Source organism: Staurois parvus, unplaced genomic scaffold (genome assembly GCF_062004578.1).
Source record: "Staurois parvus isolate SC_StPar_1 unplaced genomic scaffold, SC_StPar_1.0 ptg003170l, whole genome shotgun sequence".
Lineage (NCBI taxonomy): Eukaryota > Metazoa > Chordata > Amphibia > Anura > Ranidae > Staurois > Staurois parvus.
In genome coordinates this window covers 8,296-23,555 of record NW_028320966.1, presented here as the reverse complement: position 1 = coordinate 23,555, position 15,260 = coordinate 8,296, and the positions used below count along the sequence as shown (strand labels likewise).

General features: G+C 52.0%; 1 protein-coding gene across 1 annotated transcript in view; it reads left to right on the top strand.

Moving 5' to 3' along the window:
* LOC149428516 (otogelin-like) overlaps window positions 1-13,861 on the top strand; it is a gene marked incomplete at its 3' end in the record, with an annotated part of 54,715 nt that extends 40,854 nt beyond the window's left edge. The window contains 3 exon segments of the mRNA XM_089667314.1: window positions 8,310-8,442; window positions 10,380-10,557; window positions 13,737-13,861. Of these exon segments, the coding sequence (XP_089523440.1) occupies window positions 8,310-8,442; window positions 10,380-10,557; window positions 13,737-13,861 (436 nt within the window).
* Window positions 13,862-15,260: the final 1,399 nt, after the last annotated feature.

The following is a 15,260-nucleotide window of genomic DNA, read 5'->3' as shown; positions in this document are numbered from 1 at the left end:
TCAGTATAATTCATGAAGGTGCCAGAGTACTTGGTGCCATCCTAGAGTCCCATCTGTCCTTCCAGCCCCAAGTCCAATCGCTGACAAACTCATGTAGACTTCACCTCCATAACATCTCCAACCTCCGCAACATCTCCCACCTCCGCCACATCTCCCACCTCCGCCACATCTCCCACCTCCGCCACATCTCCCACCTCCGCCACATCTCCAACCTCCGCCACATCTCCCACCTCCGCCACACCTCCCACCTCCGCCACACCTCCCACCTCCGCCACACCTCCCACCTCCGCCACATCTCCCACCTCCGCCACATCTCCCACCTCCGCCACATCTCCCACCTCCGCCACATCTCCCACCTCCGCCACATCTCCCACCTGCGCAACATCTCCCACCTCCGCAACATCTCCCACCTCCGCCACATCTCCCACCTCCGCCACATCTCCCACCTCCGCCACATCTCCCACCTCCGCCACATCTCCCACCTCCTTCCTCATTGGCCGACCTCATCACAGGCTATCCCCTCTTCAGTCTATCATGAATGCTGCTGCCAGATTCATCCACCTTACTAACCGTTCCATATCTGCCACCCCTCTCTGCCGATCCCTCCACTGGCCTCCACTCAGTGTCCTCCACCCCTCCCTGCCGATCCCTCCACTGGCCTCCATTTAGTGTCCTCCACCCCTCTCTGCCAATCCCTCCACTGGCCTCCATTCAGTGTCCTCCACCCCTCTCTGCCAATCCCTCCACTGCCCTCCATTCAGTGTCCTCCACCCCTCTCTGCCAATCCCTCCACTGGCCTCCATTCAGTGTCCTCCACCCCTCTCTGCCAATCCCTCCACTGATCTCCATTCAGTGTCCTCCACCCCTCTCTGCCAATCCCTCCACTGGCCTCCATTCAGTGTCCTCCATCCCTCTCTGCCAATCCCTCCACTGGCCTCCAATCAGTGTCCTCAACCCTTCTCTGCCAATCCCTCCACTGACCTCTAATCAGTGTCCTCCATCCCTCTCTGCCAATCCCTCTACTGGCCTCCCATTGCCCAATGGATAAAATTCAAAACACTAACACTGACGTATAAAGCCATTGATAATACTGCCTCAAATTACATCATCGATCTTGTCTCCAAATATCACCCAAACCGTCCTCTCCACTCCTCACAAGACCTCCTACTCTCTAGTTCCCTGGTCTCCTCCTCCCATGCCCGTCTCCAGGACTTCTCCAGAGCCTCCCCCATCTTCTGGAACTCCCTACCCCAATCCATCAGACTATCACCTACTCTCCTCTCCTTTAGGCGATCTCTGAAAACCGATCTCTTCAGGGAAGCCTACCCCACCCTCAGCTAATACTGAATCCTCCACTCCATCCCCCACAGCTATCTCCTCCTGTACCACTACCCCCTCCCTCCTAGATTGTAAGCTCCCAGGATCAGGGCCCTCCCCCCCCCTCGTGTATTGTATTGTTACTGTATTGTCTCATGTTCTGTCCCCACTATAATGTACAGCTGAGCGAACCTTCTGCCGCCATATAAATCCTCTATAATAATAATAATGAAGGTGTTTTGAATTCCTTGTCTTTCACATGTGACTTGTTGGCATGGTGTTGCTGGGGGCCCCAGACAGGCGGACTCTAAATTTTGAGTATAATTTGGGGGGACAGTAAAAAGCACCAAAAATAAAACTAAAATGAATGGTGTAAGGTTGATGCTTGTTTTATCTGAGAATCTGCCACCAGCAACATGGGAGGGAGCTGAGAGCCACATGAGGACCTCAGCATTGCTGTGACCCCATCACACCATCCATTGTATTTCCAGTCTCTGGTAATAGCAGACACAACACCATACAATAAGCTGGTGACAGGCAGGGGGCACCCTGGAGACCTCGAAGAACTTTCTCCTCTTGAAGTCCTCCTCCTATCTCTGGTGAAATGTGTCCATGGTGGCCATTGATTGGATACGGCTGAATTTCCCCTGTGCTGGCTCTTCCTATTGGTCCTCCAGATTCCGGGAGCCTTTGCTGGGTTCTGTAATTGCCCCATTGAGGACTCTGCCAGTCAGCCGAGGTTTTATCCCGATGTTGATGGACGCAGTGATTGTGGTACACGGGTGTTGATGTGTGGACATCGGTGGCCCTAGTTGGGTGTGTCTATAGTATGGAGTGTTCAGCGTATATCGCAGTGTGCGCCTCCATTTCTGGCGGATGAGAACGTGGAGTCGGGGAGCAGACAGGTTCTTGGCGTGGATCACAAAGGCTCCAGTCATGGCGCTCCTCAGACACGCTGACACTAACAATCATCGAGCCATAAGCAGCTTCAGAATTTTCAGAAATTTTGCTAAAGCGCTTTCTGGACGGCAAATCAGAGGAGCAGCTTAACCTTATCGCGGTGTCAGGTGTCGCCATCAATGTCTTTGTACTTCCCTGAGATGAGAAGAGATCGGAATATAGGAATTTATTGTCTCATGTGAAGACAGCTGCCGGACATGAAAGGGACGATTCATGGGAACAGAGCCGGATTCTCTTCTAGAATTTCTCCTTTTCACAAGCAATGGAAGAAGAAAGTGTTGTGTCCATCTCCGCACCATAGGTGAAGGTACATGTCCTGCTGAGCACCCCTCCCCACTGCCCACCGACTCTTCACATGGGAGCTTTATTGACTTCTTCAGCTTCTCACTCTGTCATTGGATGAAGAAAGTGTTGTGTCCATCTCCGCACCATAGGTGAAGGTACATGTCCTGCTGAGCACCCCTCCCCACTGGTCACCGACTCTTCACATGGGAGTTTTATTGACTTCTTCAGCTTCTCACTCTGTCATTGGATGAAGAAAGTGTTGTGTCCATCTCCGCACCATAGGTGAAGGTACATGTCCTGCTGAGCACCCCTCCCCACTGCCCACCGACTCTTCACATGGGAGCTTTATTGACTCCAATAGCTTCTCACTCTGTCATTGGATGAAGAAAGTGTTGTGTCCATCTCCGCACCATAGGTGAAGGTACATGTCCTGCTGAGCACCCCTCCCCACTGCCCACCGACTCTTCACATGGGAGCTTTGTTGACTTCTTCAGCTTCTCACTCTGTCATTGGATGAAGAAAGTGTTGTGTCCATCTCCGCACCATAGGTGAAGGTACATGTCCTGCTGAGCACCCCTCCCTACTGGTCACCGACTCTTCACATGGGAGCTTTATTGACTCCAATAGCTTCTCACTCTGTCATTGGATGAAGAAAGTGTTGTGTCCATCTCCGCACCATAGGTGAAGGTACATGTCCTGCTGAGCACCCCTCCCCACTGCCCACCGACTCTTCACATGGGAGCTTTGTTGACTTCTTCAGCTTCTCACTCTGTCATTGGATGAAGAAAGTGTTGTGTCCATCTCAGCACCATAGGTGAAGGTACATGTCCTGCTGAGCACCCCTCCCTACTGCCCACCGACTCTTCACATGGGAGCTTTATTGACTTCTTCAGCTTCTCACTCTGTCATTGGATGAAGAATGTGTTGTGTCCATCTCCGCACCATAGGTGAAGGTACATGTCCTGCTGAGCACCCCTCCCCACTGCCCACCGACTCTTCACATGGGAGCTTTATTGACTCCAATAGCTTCTCACTCTGTCATTGGAAGAAGAAAGTGTTGTGTCCATCTCCACACCATAGGTGAAGGTACATGTCCTGCTGAGCACCCCTCCCCACTGGTCACCGACTCTTCACATGGGAGCTTTATTGACTTCTTCAGCTTCTCACTCTGTCATTGGATGAAGAATGTGTTGTGTCCATCTCCGCACCATAGGTGAAGGTACATGTCCTGCTGAGCACCCCTCCCCACTGCCCACCGACTCTTCACATGGGAGCTTTATTGACTCCAATAGCTTCTCACTCTGTCATTGGATGAAGAATGTGTAGTGTCCATCTCCACACCATAGGTGAAGGTACATGTCCTGCTGAGCACCCCTCCCCACTGCCCACCGTCTCTTTACATGGGAGCTTTATTGACTCCAATAGCTTCTCACTCTGTCATTGGACGAAGAATGTGTTGTGTCCATCTCCACACCATAGGTGAAGGTACATGTCCTGCTGAGCACCCCTCCCCACTGCCCACCGTCTCTTCACATGGGAGCTTTATTGACTTCTTCAGCTTCTCACTCTGTCATTGGATGAAGAAAGTGTTGTGTCCATCTCCGCACCATAGGTGAAGGTACATGTCCTGCTGAGCACCCCTCCCCACTGCCCTCCGTCTCTTCACATGGGAGCTTTGTTGACTTCTTCAGCTTCTCACTCTGTCATTGGATGAAGCAGAACCTTAAAGTGGAAGATGTTCCCCAAAAGTCCACCAAGAATGTGGGACATTTCATGGCAGCTTATGGCCACCATCAGGTCAGCCACCTTTCCTGGTACAACTCTCCTCAGGTGAAGCCCAGATCACCCAGGGAAAGACCCGGAACATTCTTCCTCTGAGAATATTGTGGTGGAGGTTTGTACCGTGTTGGCTGTCGACTTACACAGACGGTCTGGATTCTTACATGTTGTGGTGAGATTAAAGATGTAAACTTTCAGGACCTGTCAGATCTCTTTATACAGTTCTGCAAATGGTTCTGCCCCCCCCCCCCCCCCCATATTTATTTGCAGAATTAAAAGGAGGAGCCGAAGAACACAACCAATAATAAAAATACAACTATTATCAAAAATAAAACAACCCGAGACGTACATCTATGTTTTCCTGAAACATTGGGAGGGATTTACTAAAACCGGAGAGAGCAAAATCTGGAGCAGCTGTGCATGGGAGCCAATCAGCTTCTACCTTCAGCTTTTTCAATGAAGCTTTGGCAATAAAACCTGGAAGCTGATTGGCCGCCATGCACAGCTGCACCAGATTCTGGACTCTCCAGTTTTAGTAAATCCCTCCCATTGGGTGATAATGGCCACGCTAATGGGTTATGTTGGGCCTACACGGCTGGAACTTCGGCCAATCCCCGCTGAAGCCTTGGGTGACCCTGCTGGGACTTCATCCAAAGAGCCGCGCAGAACATATCTGGGAGAAGAGTGACTGTAGCCAGTCAGATGGAGGCAATGTTCAGGTATCCTGACAGCCGTGGGAGCAGCAGCCTTCTAAACACAAGAGCCGGCAGTGGGGATTCCTCCATCCATGCTGCTTAGACTGGACGGGGGAATCTACAGAATCTTCATGTGTATGGCTCACCTGAGACCTCAGAAAGTGATTGAGAAGAAGTCCCGGCACTCTTCTCACCATCATGTGACTTATGTCGGCTGAACACGATTTCCCCATTCACACCAGACTATGGATGGAGGAACCTCTCCTGCCTCGTCCCCGGCTGAGTACCCGCCCAGTCATGGCACGTGATTGGACGCACTCACTCTTCATCCAGCAGTTTTCTCCGGATCTCTGACATTTATCAATTGAGGTTTATTCAGACGATTGTTACCAAAAGAGTCACCCAGGGATCCAATGTCGGCCAATTCAGCGTGAATCGCCCATAGATCGAGCCGTGAGACCACCAAGTGACTCCTCTCCATGGACCTCTATGTTCTCCATATCTATGGACGTTGTGACGTCTCGTATCTCTCCATTAGAGGTCTCCTTGGATCTCTGTATTAGGACATTGTGACGTCTCGTATCTCTCCATTAGAGGTCTCCTTGGATCCCTGTATTAGGACATTGTGACGTCTCGTATCTCTGTATTAGAGGTCTCCTTGGACCCCTTTATTAGGACATTGTGACGTCTCGTATCTCTCTATTATATTAGAGGTCTCCTTGGACCCCTGTATTAGGACATTGTGACGTCTCGTATCTCTCCATTAGAGGTCTCCTTGGATCCCTGTATTAGGACATTGTGACGTCTCGTATCTCTATTAGAGGTCTCCTTGGATCTCTGTATTAGGACATTGTGACGTCTCGTATCTCTATTAGAGGTCTCCTTGGATCCCTGTATTAGGACATTGTGACGTCTCGTATCTCTGTATTAGAGGTCTCCTTGGACCCCTTTATTAGGACATTGTGACGTCTCGTATCTCTCTATTATATTAGAGGTCTCCTTGGACCCCTGTATTAGGACATTGTGACGTCTCGTATCTCTATTAGAGGTCTCCTTGGATCCCTGTATTAGGACATTGTGACGTCTCGTATCTCTCTATTATATTAGAGGTCTCCTTGGACCCCTGTATTAGGACATTGTGACGTCTCGTATCTATTAGAGGTCTCCTTGGACCCCTGTATTAGAACATTGTGACGTCTCGTATCTCTCTATTAGAGGTCTCCTTGGACCCCTGTATTAGGACATTGTGACGTCTCGTATCTCTCTATTATATTAGAGGTCTCCTTGGACCCCTGTATTAGGACATTGTGACGTCTCGTATCTATTAGAGGTCTCCTTGGACCCCTGTATTAGAACATTGTGACGTCTCGTATCTCTCTATTAGAGGTCTCCTTGGACCCCTGTATTAGGACATTGTGACGTCTCGTATCTCTCTATTAGAGGTCTCCTTGGATCCCTGTATTAGGACATTGTGACGTCTCGTATCTCTGTATTAGAGGTCTCCTTGGACCCCTGTATTAGAACATTGTGACGTCTCGTATCTCTGTATTAGAGGTCTCCTTGGACCCCTGTATTAGAACATTGTGACGTCTCGTATCTCTGTATTAGAGGTCTCCTTGGATCCCTGTATTAGGACATTGTGACGTCTCGTATCTCTCTATTAGAGGTCTCCTTGGACCCCTGTATTAGGACATTGTGACGTCTTGTATCTCTCTATTATATTAGAGGTCTCCTTGGATCCCTGTATTAGGACATTGTGACGTCTCGTATCTCTGTATTAGAGGTCTCCTTGGACCCCTGTATTAGGACATTGTGACGTCTCGTATCTCTCTATTATATTAGAGGTCTCCTTGGACCCCTGTATTAGGATTGTCAGGGATCGCGGCATCCTGTCGGCCGGCGCATGCGCACTGGCGACGGCTCACGCCGGGACACAGGCACTAGGTCCCGGCGAGCCGTGGATGACAGGATGCCGCGCATGCGCAGTGGGACCCGCGGGCGCGCCTCGGGCGGCCAATGACAGCCCGGGGGCGCGACCCGAGCGGCCAATGACAGTGCAGGGCGCAATATTTAAAGATGCCCTGCACTGTCAGTAATCGCCGCAAGGTCTTCTGAGTTCCTGAGTCCTGTACCTGTGTTTTTGACCCTGATTGACCCTGACTACGCTGCCTACTCCTGTGTTGACCCGGATTGTCCTGACTACTCTGCCTTCTCCCATCCTGACCCTCGGCTTGTTTTGACCTCTCTACAGACTGACTTATCCTGCTGACCCTGCGTGTGACCTGACTACTCTCCGCCTGCCGATTCTGTACCTCGCCTACCCCACGGGACCCCCGCTCGTGATCCATCCTGCTAGGTCCTGCCGTCCTCCTCACATCTGGCTCTCCCGGTACCAATACATCCCCGGAGGTTGCCCCTGCCACTGGTGGGCCTACTCGGAGGTCGTGACCTGGTCCCGGTCTGTTTCAAGTCCATCCCCACCATCAGGGGCCCTGGTGAAAGCACAGACCGGGACTTAGACTCCACGCTTTGGGTAGGTCTGTCAAGTGGGCAGCCAGGGGCACCACCTGGCGGGTTCTAACAAGGACATTGTGACGTCTCGTATCTCTATTAGAGGTCTCCTTGGATCCCTGTATTAGGACATTGTGACGTCTCGTATCTCTGTATTAGAGGTCTCCTTGGATCCCTGTATTAGGACATTGTGACGTCTCGTATCTCTGTATTAGAGGTCTCCTTGGACCTCTGTATTAGGACGTTGTGACGTCTCGTATCTCTGTATTAGAGGTCTCCTTGGATCCCTGTATTAGGACATTGTGACGTCTCGTATCTCTCTATTAGAGGTCTCCTTGGACCTCTGTATTAGGACGTTGTGACGTCTCGTATCTCTATTAGAGGTCTCCTTGGATCCCTGTATTAGGACATTGTGACGTCTCGTATCTCCCTATTAGAGGTCTCCTTGGACCCCTGTATTAGGACATTGTGACGTCTCGTATCTCTCTATTAGAGGTCTCCTTGGACCTCTGTATTAGGACATTGTGACGTCTCGTATCTCTATTAGAGGTCTCCTTGGACCCCTGTATGACATTGTGACGTCTCGTATCTCCCTATTAGAGGTCTCCTTGGACCCCTGTATTAGGACATTGTGACGTCTCGTATGTCTCTGCTGTGGGCAGCACAGACAGAACTTCTTTCATGTAGACTGATGACCTGTTTGTGTGTTTGGGGCGGAGTTCCTCTGCAGTGACGTTCTCCATGTTGGTTTTTGTTTTGCAGAATTTGGACGGCTCATGCATCCAGTCAGTCAACGTCATTATGGAGCAGGATCAGAGGAAACAGGTCACCTTAACGCAGGCGGGGGACGTCCTCGTGTACGACCAATACAAGATCAACCTGCCATACACAGACGGTGAGATCCCAAAACTTCCGTAACCAGACTGCTTCCTCCCCAAAGATGGACATCTGAGAATACACAATACTGCTGCAAGTCTGGTAACCCATAGTAACCAATCTCAGGTTAATTTGCTGCAGGTAGAATAGAGGTAGGGATGACGCTGGGATTCCACCCTGTGCCCGGCACCATAATGCTTTAGCATCACCCAGCTTACTCTTCTACAAATTCCCATGATTGTGCCGTCCATGTTTTTCCACCATCACTATGTCTATGTGGCTCACCACCTATAGAGCTAGGAGTGCGCACATGAATCAGAGGCCCGAGGGCCCCTACAATAGATGGGGAGTGGTTGGGGTATGTACATGGATCAGAGGCCCGAGGGCCCCTACAATAGATGGAGAGTGGTTGGGGTACGTACATGGATCAGAGGTCTGAGGGCCCCTACAATAGATGGGGAGTGGTTGGGGTATGTACATGGATCAGAGGCCCGAGGGCTCCTACAATAGATGGGGAGTGGTTGGGGTACGTACATGGATCAGAGGTCTGAGGGCTCCTACAATTGATGGGGGGTGGTTGGGGTACAAACATGGATTAGAGGTCTGAGGGCTCCTACAATGGATGGGGAGTGGTTGGGGTACGTACGTGGATCAGAGGCCCGAGGGCTCCTACAATAGATGGGGAGTAGTTGGGGTACGTACGTGGATCAGAGGCCCGAGGGCTCCTACAATAGATGGGGAGTGGTTGGGGTAAGTACATGGATCAGAGGTCTGAGAGCTCCTACAATGGATGGGGAGTGGTTGGGGTACGTACATTGATCAGAGGTCTGAGGGCTCCTACAATAGATGGGGAGTGGTTGGGGTACGTACGTGGATCAGAGGCCCGAGGGCCCCTACAATGGATGGGGAGTGGTTGGGGTACGTACGTGGATCAGAGGCCCAAGGGCTCCTACAATAGATGAGGAGTAGATGAGGAGGACAATGGATGAGAGGTCTGAGGGCTCCTACAATGGATGGGGAGTGGTTGCGGTACGTACATGGATCAGAGATCTGAGGGCTGCTACAATAGATGGGGGGTGGTTGGGGTACATACTTGGATCAGAGGTCTGAGGGCCCCTACAATAGATGGGGGAGTGGTTGGGGTACGTACATGGATCAGAGGCCTGAGGGCTCCTACAATAGATGGGGAGTGGTTGGGGTACGTACATGGATCAGAGGTCTGAAGGCTCCTACAATAGATGGGGAGTGGTTGGGTACGTACATGGATCAGAGGTCTGAGGGCCCCTACAATAGATGGGGAGTGGTTGGGGTACGTACATGGATCAGAGGTCTGAGGGCCCCTACAATAGATGGGGAGTGGTTGGGGTACGTACATGGATCAGAGGTCTGAAGGCTCCTACAATAGATGGGGAGTGGTTGGGGTACGTACATGGATCAGAGGTCTGAGGGCCCCTACAATAGATGGGGAGTGGTTGGGGTACGTACATGGATCAGAGGTCTGAAGGCCCCTACAATAGATGGGGAGTGGTTGGGGTACGTACATGGATCAGAGGTCTGAAGGCCCCTACAATAGATGGGGAGTGGTTGGGGTACGTACATGGATCAGAGGTCTGAAAGCTTCTACAATAGATGGGGAGTGGTTGGGGTACGTACATGGATCAGAGGTCTGAGGGCCCCTTCAATTGATAGGGGGAGGTTGGGGTACATACATGGATCAGAGGTCTGAGGGCCCCTACAATTGATGGGGGGTGGTTGGTGTACGTACATGGATCAGAGGTCTGAGGGCCCCTACAATTGATGGGGGGTGGTTGGGGTACGTACATGGATCAGAGGTCTTAGGGCCCCTACAATTGATGGGGGGTGGTTGGGGTACGTACATGGATCAGAGGTTCTTCTCCTGCCATGGCACATTTTTGGGGGAAATCCCTCATTTCCACCATTCTGCGTGTTTTTCAGACGTGTTCCGGGTGAGGAGATTGTCGTCTGTGTTTGTCCAAGTGAAGACAGAGATAGGACTTCATCTGCTGTATGACCGGCTGGGTCTGCGCCTCTACCTCCAGCTCGATGGCCACTGGAAGGACAACACGGCCGGCCTTTGTGGGACCTTCAATGACAACACGCAGGATGATTTTCTGTACGTGCCTCCAGTTCTGGGGGGGGGGGGGGGCTGTTCCTTTAATAGGAGGATGGGGAGGAGGGCAAAAAGAGACTCCATGCAGATGTTCAGCAGAGCTGGACACGTAATAGGATTCTGAAGAACAAAACCCAAACCTGGAATAACGCCAACTCCATCCAAAAGTGGAGTGAGCCTCAGGGTCCATACATCTCTAAGGGGGTCCATACTTCTCTAAGGGGGTCCTTACTTCTCTAAGGGGGTCCTTACTTCTCGAAGGGGGTCCATACTTCTCTAAGGGGGTCTATACATCTCTATGGGGGTCCATACTTCTCTAAGGGGGTCCATGCTTCCCTAAGGGGGTCCATACTTCTCTAAGGGGGTCTATACATCTCTAAGGGGGTCCATACTTCTCTAAGGGGGTCCATACTTCTCTAAGGGGGTCCATACATCTCTAAGGGGGTCTATACATCTCTAAGGGGGTCTATACATCTCTAAGGGGGTCTATACATCTCTAAGGGGGTCCATACTTCTCTAAGGGGGTCTATACATCTCTAAGGGGGTCCATACATCTCTAAGGGGGTCCATACTTCTCGAAGGGGGTCTATACATCTCGAAGGGGGACATACTTCCGGCACAGGGGCGGCACAGTGGCTTAGTGGTTAGCACGTCTGCCTTCCAATAAATGGGTCATGGGTTTGATTCCCAACCATGGCGCCTCCTGCCTGGAGTTTGCATGTTCTCCCTGTGCGGGTTTCCTCCTGATACTCTGGTTTCCTCCCATACTCCAAAGACATGCTCGGAGGTGAATTGGCTCCTGACTATATTGGCCCCAGTATGTGTATGTATGAATGTAAGTTAGGGACCTTAGATTGTACACTCCTCGGGGGCGGGGCCTGATGTGAATGTAAGTTAGGGACCTTAGATTGTACACTCCTCGGGGGCGGGGCCTGATGTGATGTACAATATATATATGGAAAGTGCGGAGTACATTGATGGCGCTATAGAAGTACCTGAAATAAATAAATAAAAAAAAACATCTCTAAGGGGGTCCATACATCTCTAAGGGGGACTATACATCTCTAAGGGGGTCCATACATCTCTAAGGGGGTCCATACATCTCTAAGGGGGTCTATACATCTCTAAGGGGGACTATACATCTCTAAGGGGGTCTATACATCTCTAAGGGGGTCCATACATCTCTAGGGGGGTCTATACATCTCTAAGGGGGTCTATACATCTCTAAGAGGGTCCTTACTTCTATAAGGGGGGTCCATACATCTCGAAGGGGGTCTATACATCTCTAAGGGGGTCCTTCTCTAAGGGGGTCCATACATCTCTAAGGGGGTCTATACATCTCTAAGGTGGGCCATACATCTCTAAGGGGGTCCATACTTCTCTAAGGGGGTCCATACATCTCTAAGGTGGGCCATACATCTCTAAGGGGGTCCATACTTCTCTAAGGGGGTCCATACATCTCTAAGGGGGTCCATACTTCTCTAAGGGGGTCTATACATCTCTAAGGTGGGCCATACATCTCTAAGGGGGTCCATACTTCTCTAAGGGGGTCCATACTTCTCTAAGGGGGTCCATACATCTCTAAGGGGGTCCATACTTCTCTAAGGGGGTCTATACATCTCTAAGGGGGTCCATACATCTCTAAGGGGGTCTATACAACTCTAAGGGGGTCCATACATCTCTAAGGCGGGCCATATTTCTGTAAGGTGGGTGTGTCCATACTTCTATAAGGTTGGGTGTGTCCATACTTCTATAAGGTGGTGGGGGGGTCCATACTTCTATAAGGTGGGGGGGTCCATACTTCTATAAGGTGGGGGGTCCCTTCTTCTATAATGTGGGGGGTCCATACTCCTATAAGGTGGGGGGGTCCATACTTCTATAATGTGGGGGGGTCCATACTTCTATAAGGTGGGGGGTCCCTTCTTCTATAAGGTGGGTGTGTCCATGCTTCTATAAGGTGGGGGGTCCCTTCTTCTATAAGGTGGGTGTGTCCCTTCTTCTATAAGGTGGGGGGTCCCTTCTTCTATAAGGTGGGGGGTCCCTTCTTCTATAAGGTGGGGGGTCCCTTCTTCTATAAGGTGGTGGGGGGTCCCTTTTCTATAAGGTGGTGGGGGGTCCCTTCTTCTATAAGTTGGGGGGTCCCTTCTACAAGGTAGGGGGGTCCCTTCTTCTATAAGGTGGGGGGCTCCCTTCTTCTATAAGGTGGTGGGGGGTCCCTTTTTCTATAAGGTGGGGGGTCCCTTCTTCTATAAGGTGGGTGTGTCCATGCTTCTATAAGGTGGGGGGTCCCTTCTTTTATAAGGTGGGGGGTCCCTTCTATAAGGTGGGGGGTCCCTTCTATAAGGTGGGGGGTCCCTTCTTTTATAAGGTGGGGGGTCCCTTCTTTTATAAGGTGGGGGGTCCCTTCTATAAGGTGGGGGGTCCCTTCTTCTATAAGGTGGGAGGTCCCTTCTTCTATAAGGTGGGGGGTCCCTTCTATAAGGTGGGGGGTCCCTTCTTCTATAAGGTGGGGGGTCCATACTCCTATAAGGTGGGGGGGTCCATACTTCTATAATGTGGGGGGGTCCATACTTCTATAAGGTGGGGGGTCCCTTCTTCTATAAGGTGGGTATGTCCATGCTTCTATAAGGTGGGGGGTCCCTTCTTCTATAAGGTGGGGGGTCCCTTCTTCTATAAGGTGGGGGGTCCCTTCTTCTATAAGGTGGGGGGTCCCTTCTTCTATAAGTTGGAGGGTCCCTTTTCTATAAGGTGGTGGGGGGTCCCTTCTTCTATAAGTTGGGGGGTCCCTTCTACAAGGTAGGGGGGTCCCTTCTTCTATAAGGTGGGGGGTCCTTTCTATAAGGTGGGGGGGTCCCTTCTTCTATAAGGTGGGGGGGGTCCCTTGTATAAGGTGGGGGGGTCCCTTCTATAAGGTGGGGGGTCCCTTCTTCTATAAGGTGGGGGGGGTCCCTTGTATAAGGTGGGGGGGTCCCTTCTATAAGGTGGGGGGGTCCCTTCTATAAGGTGGGGGGGTCCATACTTCTATAGGTCTGGGATCTCTGTCTTCCAGGACACACTCTTGTCTCTGTTCAGCAGGAGATGCTGACTGTTCTTCCTCTTCTCTGATTTGATGACATCATTGTAATATGTGGACTTCCCATGATGCTTTTCTCTGAGGAACGTTTCATGTTTTGGTGGTTCAGGTCTCCTGTTGGGGTTCCGGAAAGTACTCCGCAGCTGTTTGGGTGTTCCTGGAAGACGTCATCCGCCTGCAGAGTGGAGTATCCCCCCTCCCCCCTGGACCCCTGCGACGTCCACTTACAGGCAGGTAGGCATTGATGGGATGGGGAGGGGGGGCGGTAACAGACTTTAAGGGGGTCCATAATCTTCTGGAAACGAGATCGATAACTCCGACCTCATCTGCAGAAAATCAGATATTTCCTGATTCCGGGAACCGAGATTATTGGTGGAATCTCTGCCCACCAGGAGGCCCAGAAACGTTCCACAGCCCCGGTACATGAAGTACCACACCACTCATCTCTATAGGTCCCACCTCAGATCCAGGTCAGATCCAGCTCAGACCCACCTCAGATCCACCTCAGACCCACCCCAGATCCACCTCAGACCCACCCCAGATCCAGCTCAGACCCACCTCAGATCCAGCTCAGACCCACCCCAGATCCACCTCAGACCCACCCCAGATCCAGCTCAGACCCACCCCAGATCCAGCTCAGACCCACCCCAGATCCAGCTCAGACCCACCCCAGATCCAGCTCAGACCCACCCCAGATCCAGCTCAGACCCACCCCAGATCCAGCTCAGACCCACCCCAGATCCAGCTCAGACCCACCCCAGACCCACCTCAGATCCAGCTCAGATCCAGCTCAGACCCACCTCAGATCCACCTCAGACCCACCCCAGATCCACCTCAGACCCACCCCAGATCCACCTCAGACCCACCCCAGATCCAGCTCAGACCCACCTCAGATCCAGCTCAGACCCACCTCAGATCGAGCTCAGACCCACCCCAGATCCAGCTCAGACCCACCCCAGATCCAGCTCAGACCCACCCCAGATCCAGCTCAGACCCACCCCAGATCCAGCTCAGACCCACCCCAGATCCAGCTCAGACCCACCCCAGACCCACCTCAGATCCAGCTCAGATCCACCTCAGACCCACCCCAGATCCACCTCAGACCCACCCCAGATCCAGCTCAGACCCACCTCAGACCCACCCCAGATCCAGGTCAGATCCACCTCAGATCCAGCTCAGACCCACCTCAGATCCAGCTCAGACCCACCCCAGATCCAGGTCAGATCCACCTCAGACCCACCCCAGATCCAGCTCAGACCCACCCCAGATCCAGCTCAGATCCAGCTCAGACCCACCCCAGATCCAGCTCAGATCCACCCTAGATCCAGCTCAGACCCACCTCAGATCCAGCTCAGACCCACCTCAGATCCAGCTCAGACCCACCCCAGATCCAGCTCAGACCCACCCCAGATCCAGCTCAGATCCAGCTCAGACCCACCCCAGATCCAGCTCAGATCCACCCTAGATCCAGCTCAGACCCACCTCAGATCCAGCTCAGACCCACCCCAGATCCAGCTCAGATCCACCTCAGACCCACCCCAGATCCAGCTCAGACACACCCCAGATCCAGCTCAGACACACCTCAGATCCAGCTCAGACCCACCCCAGATCCAGCTCAGACCCACCCCAGATC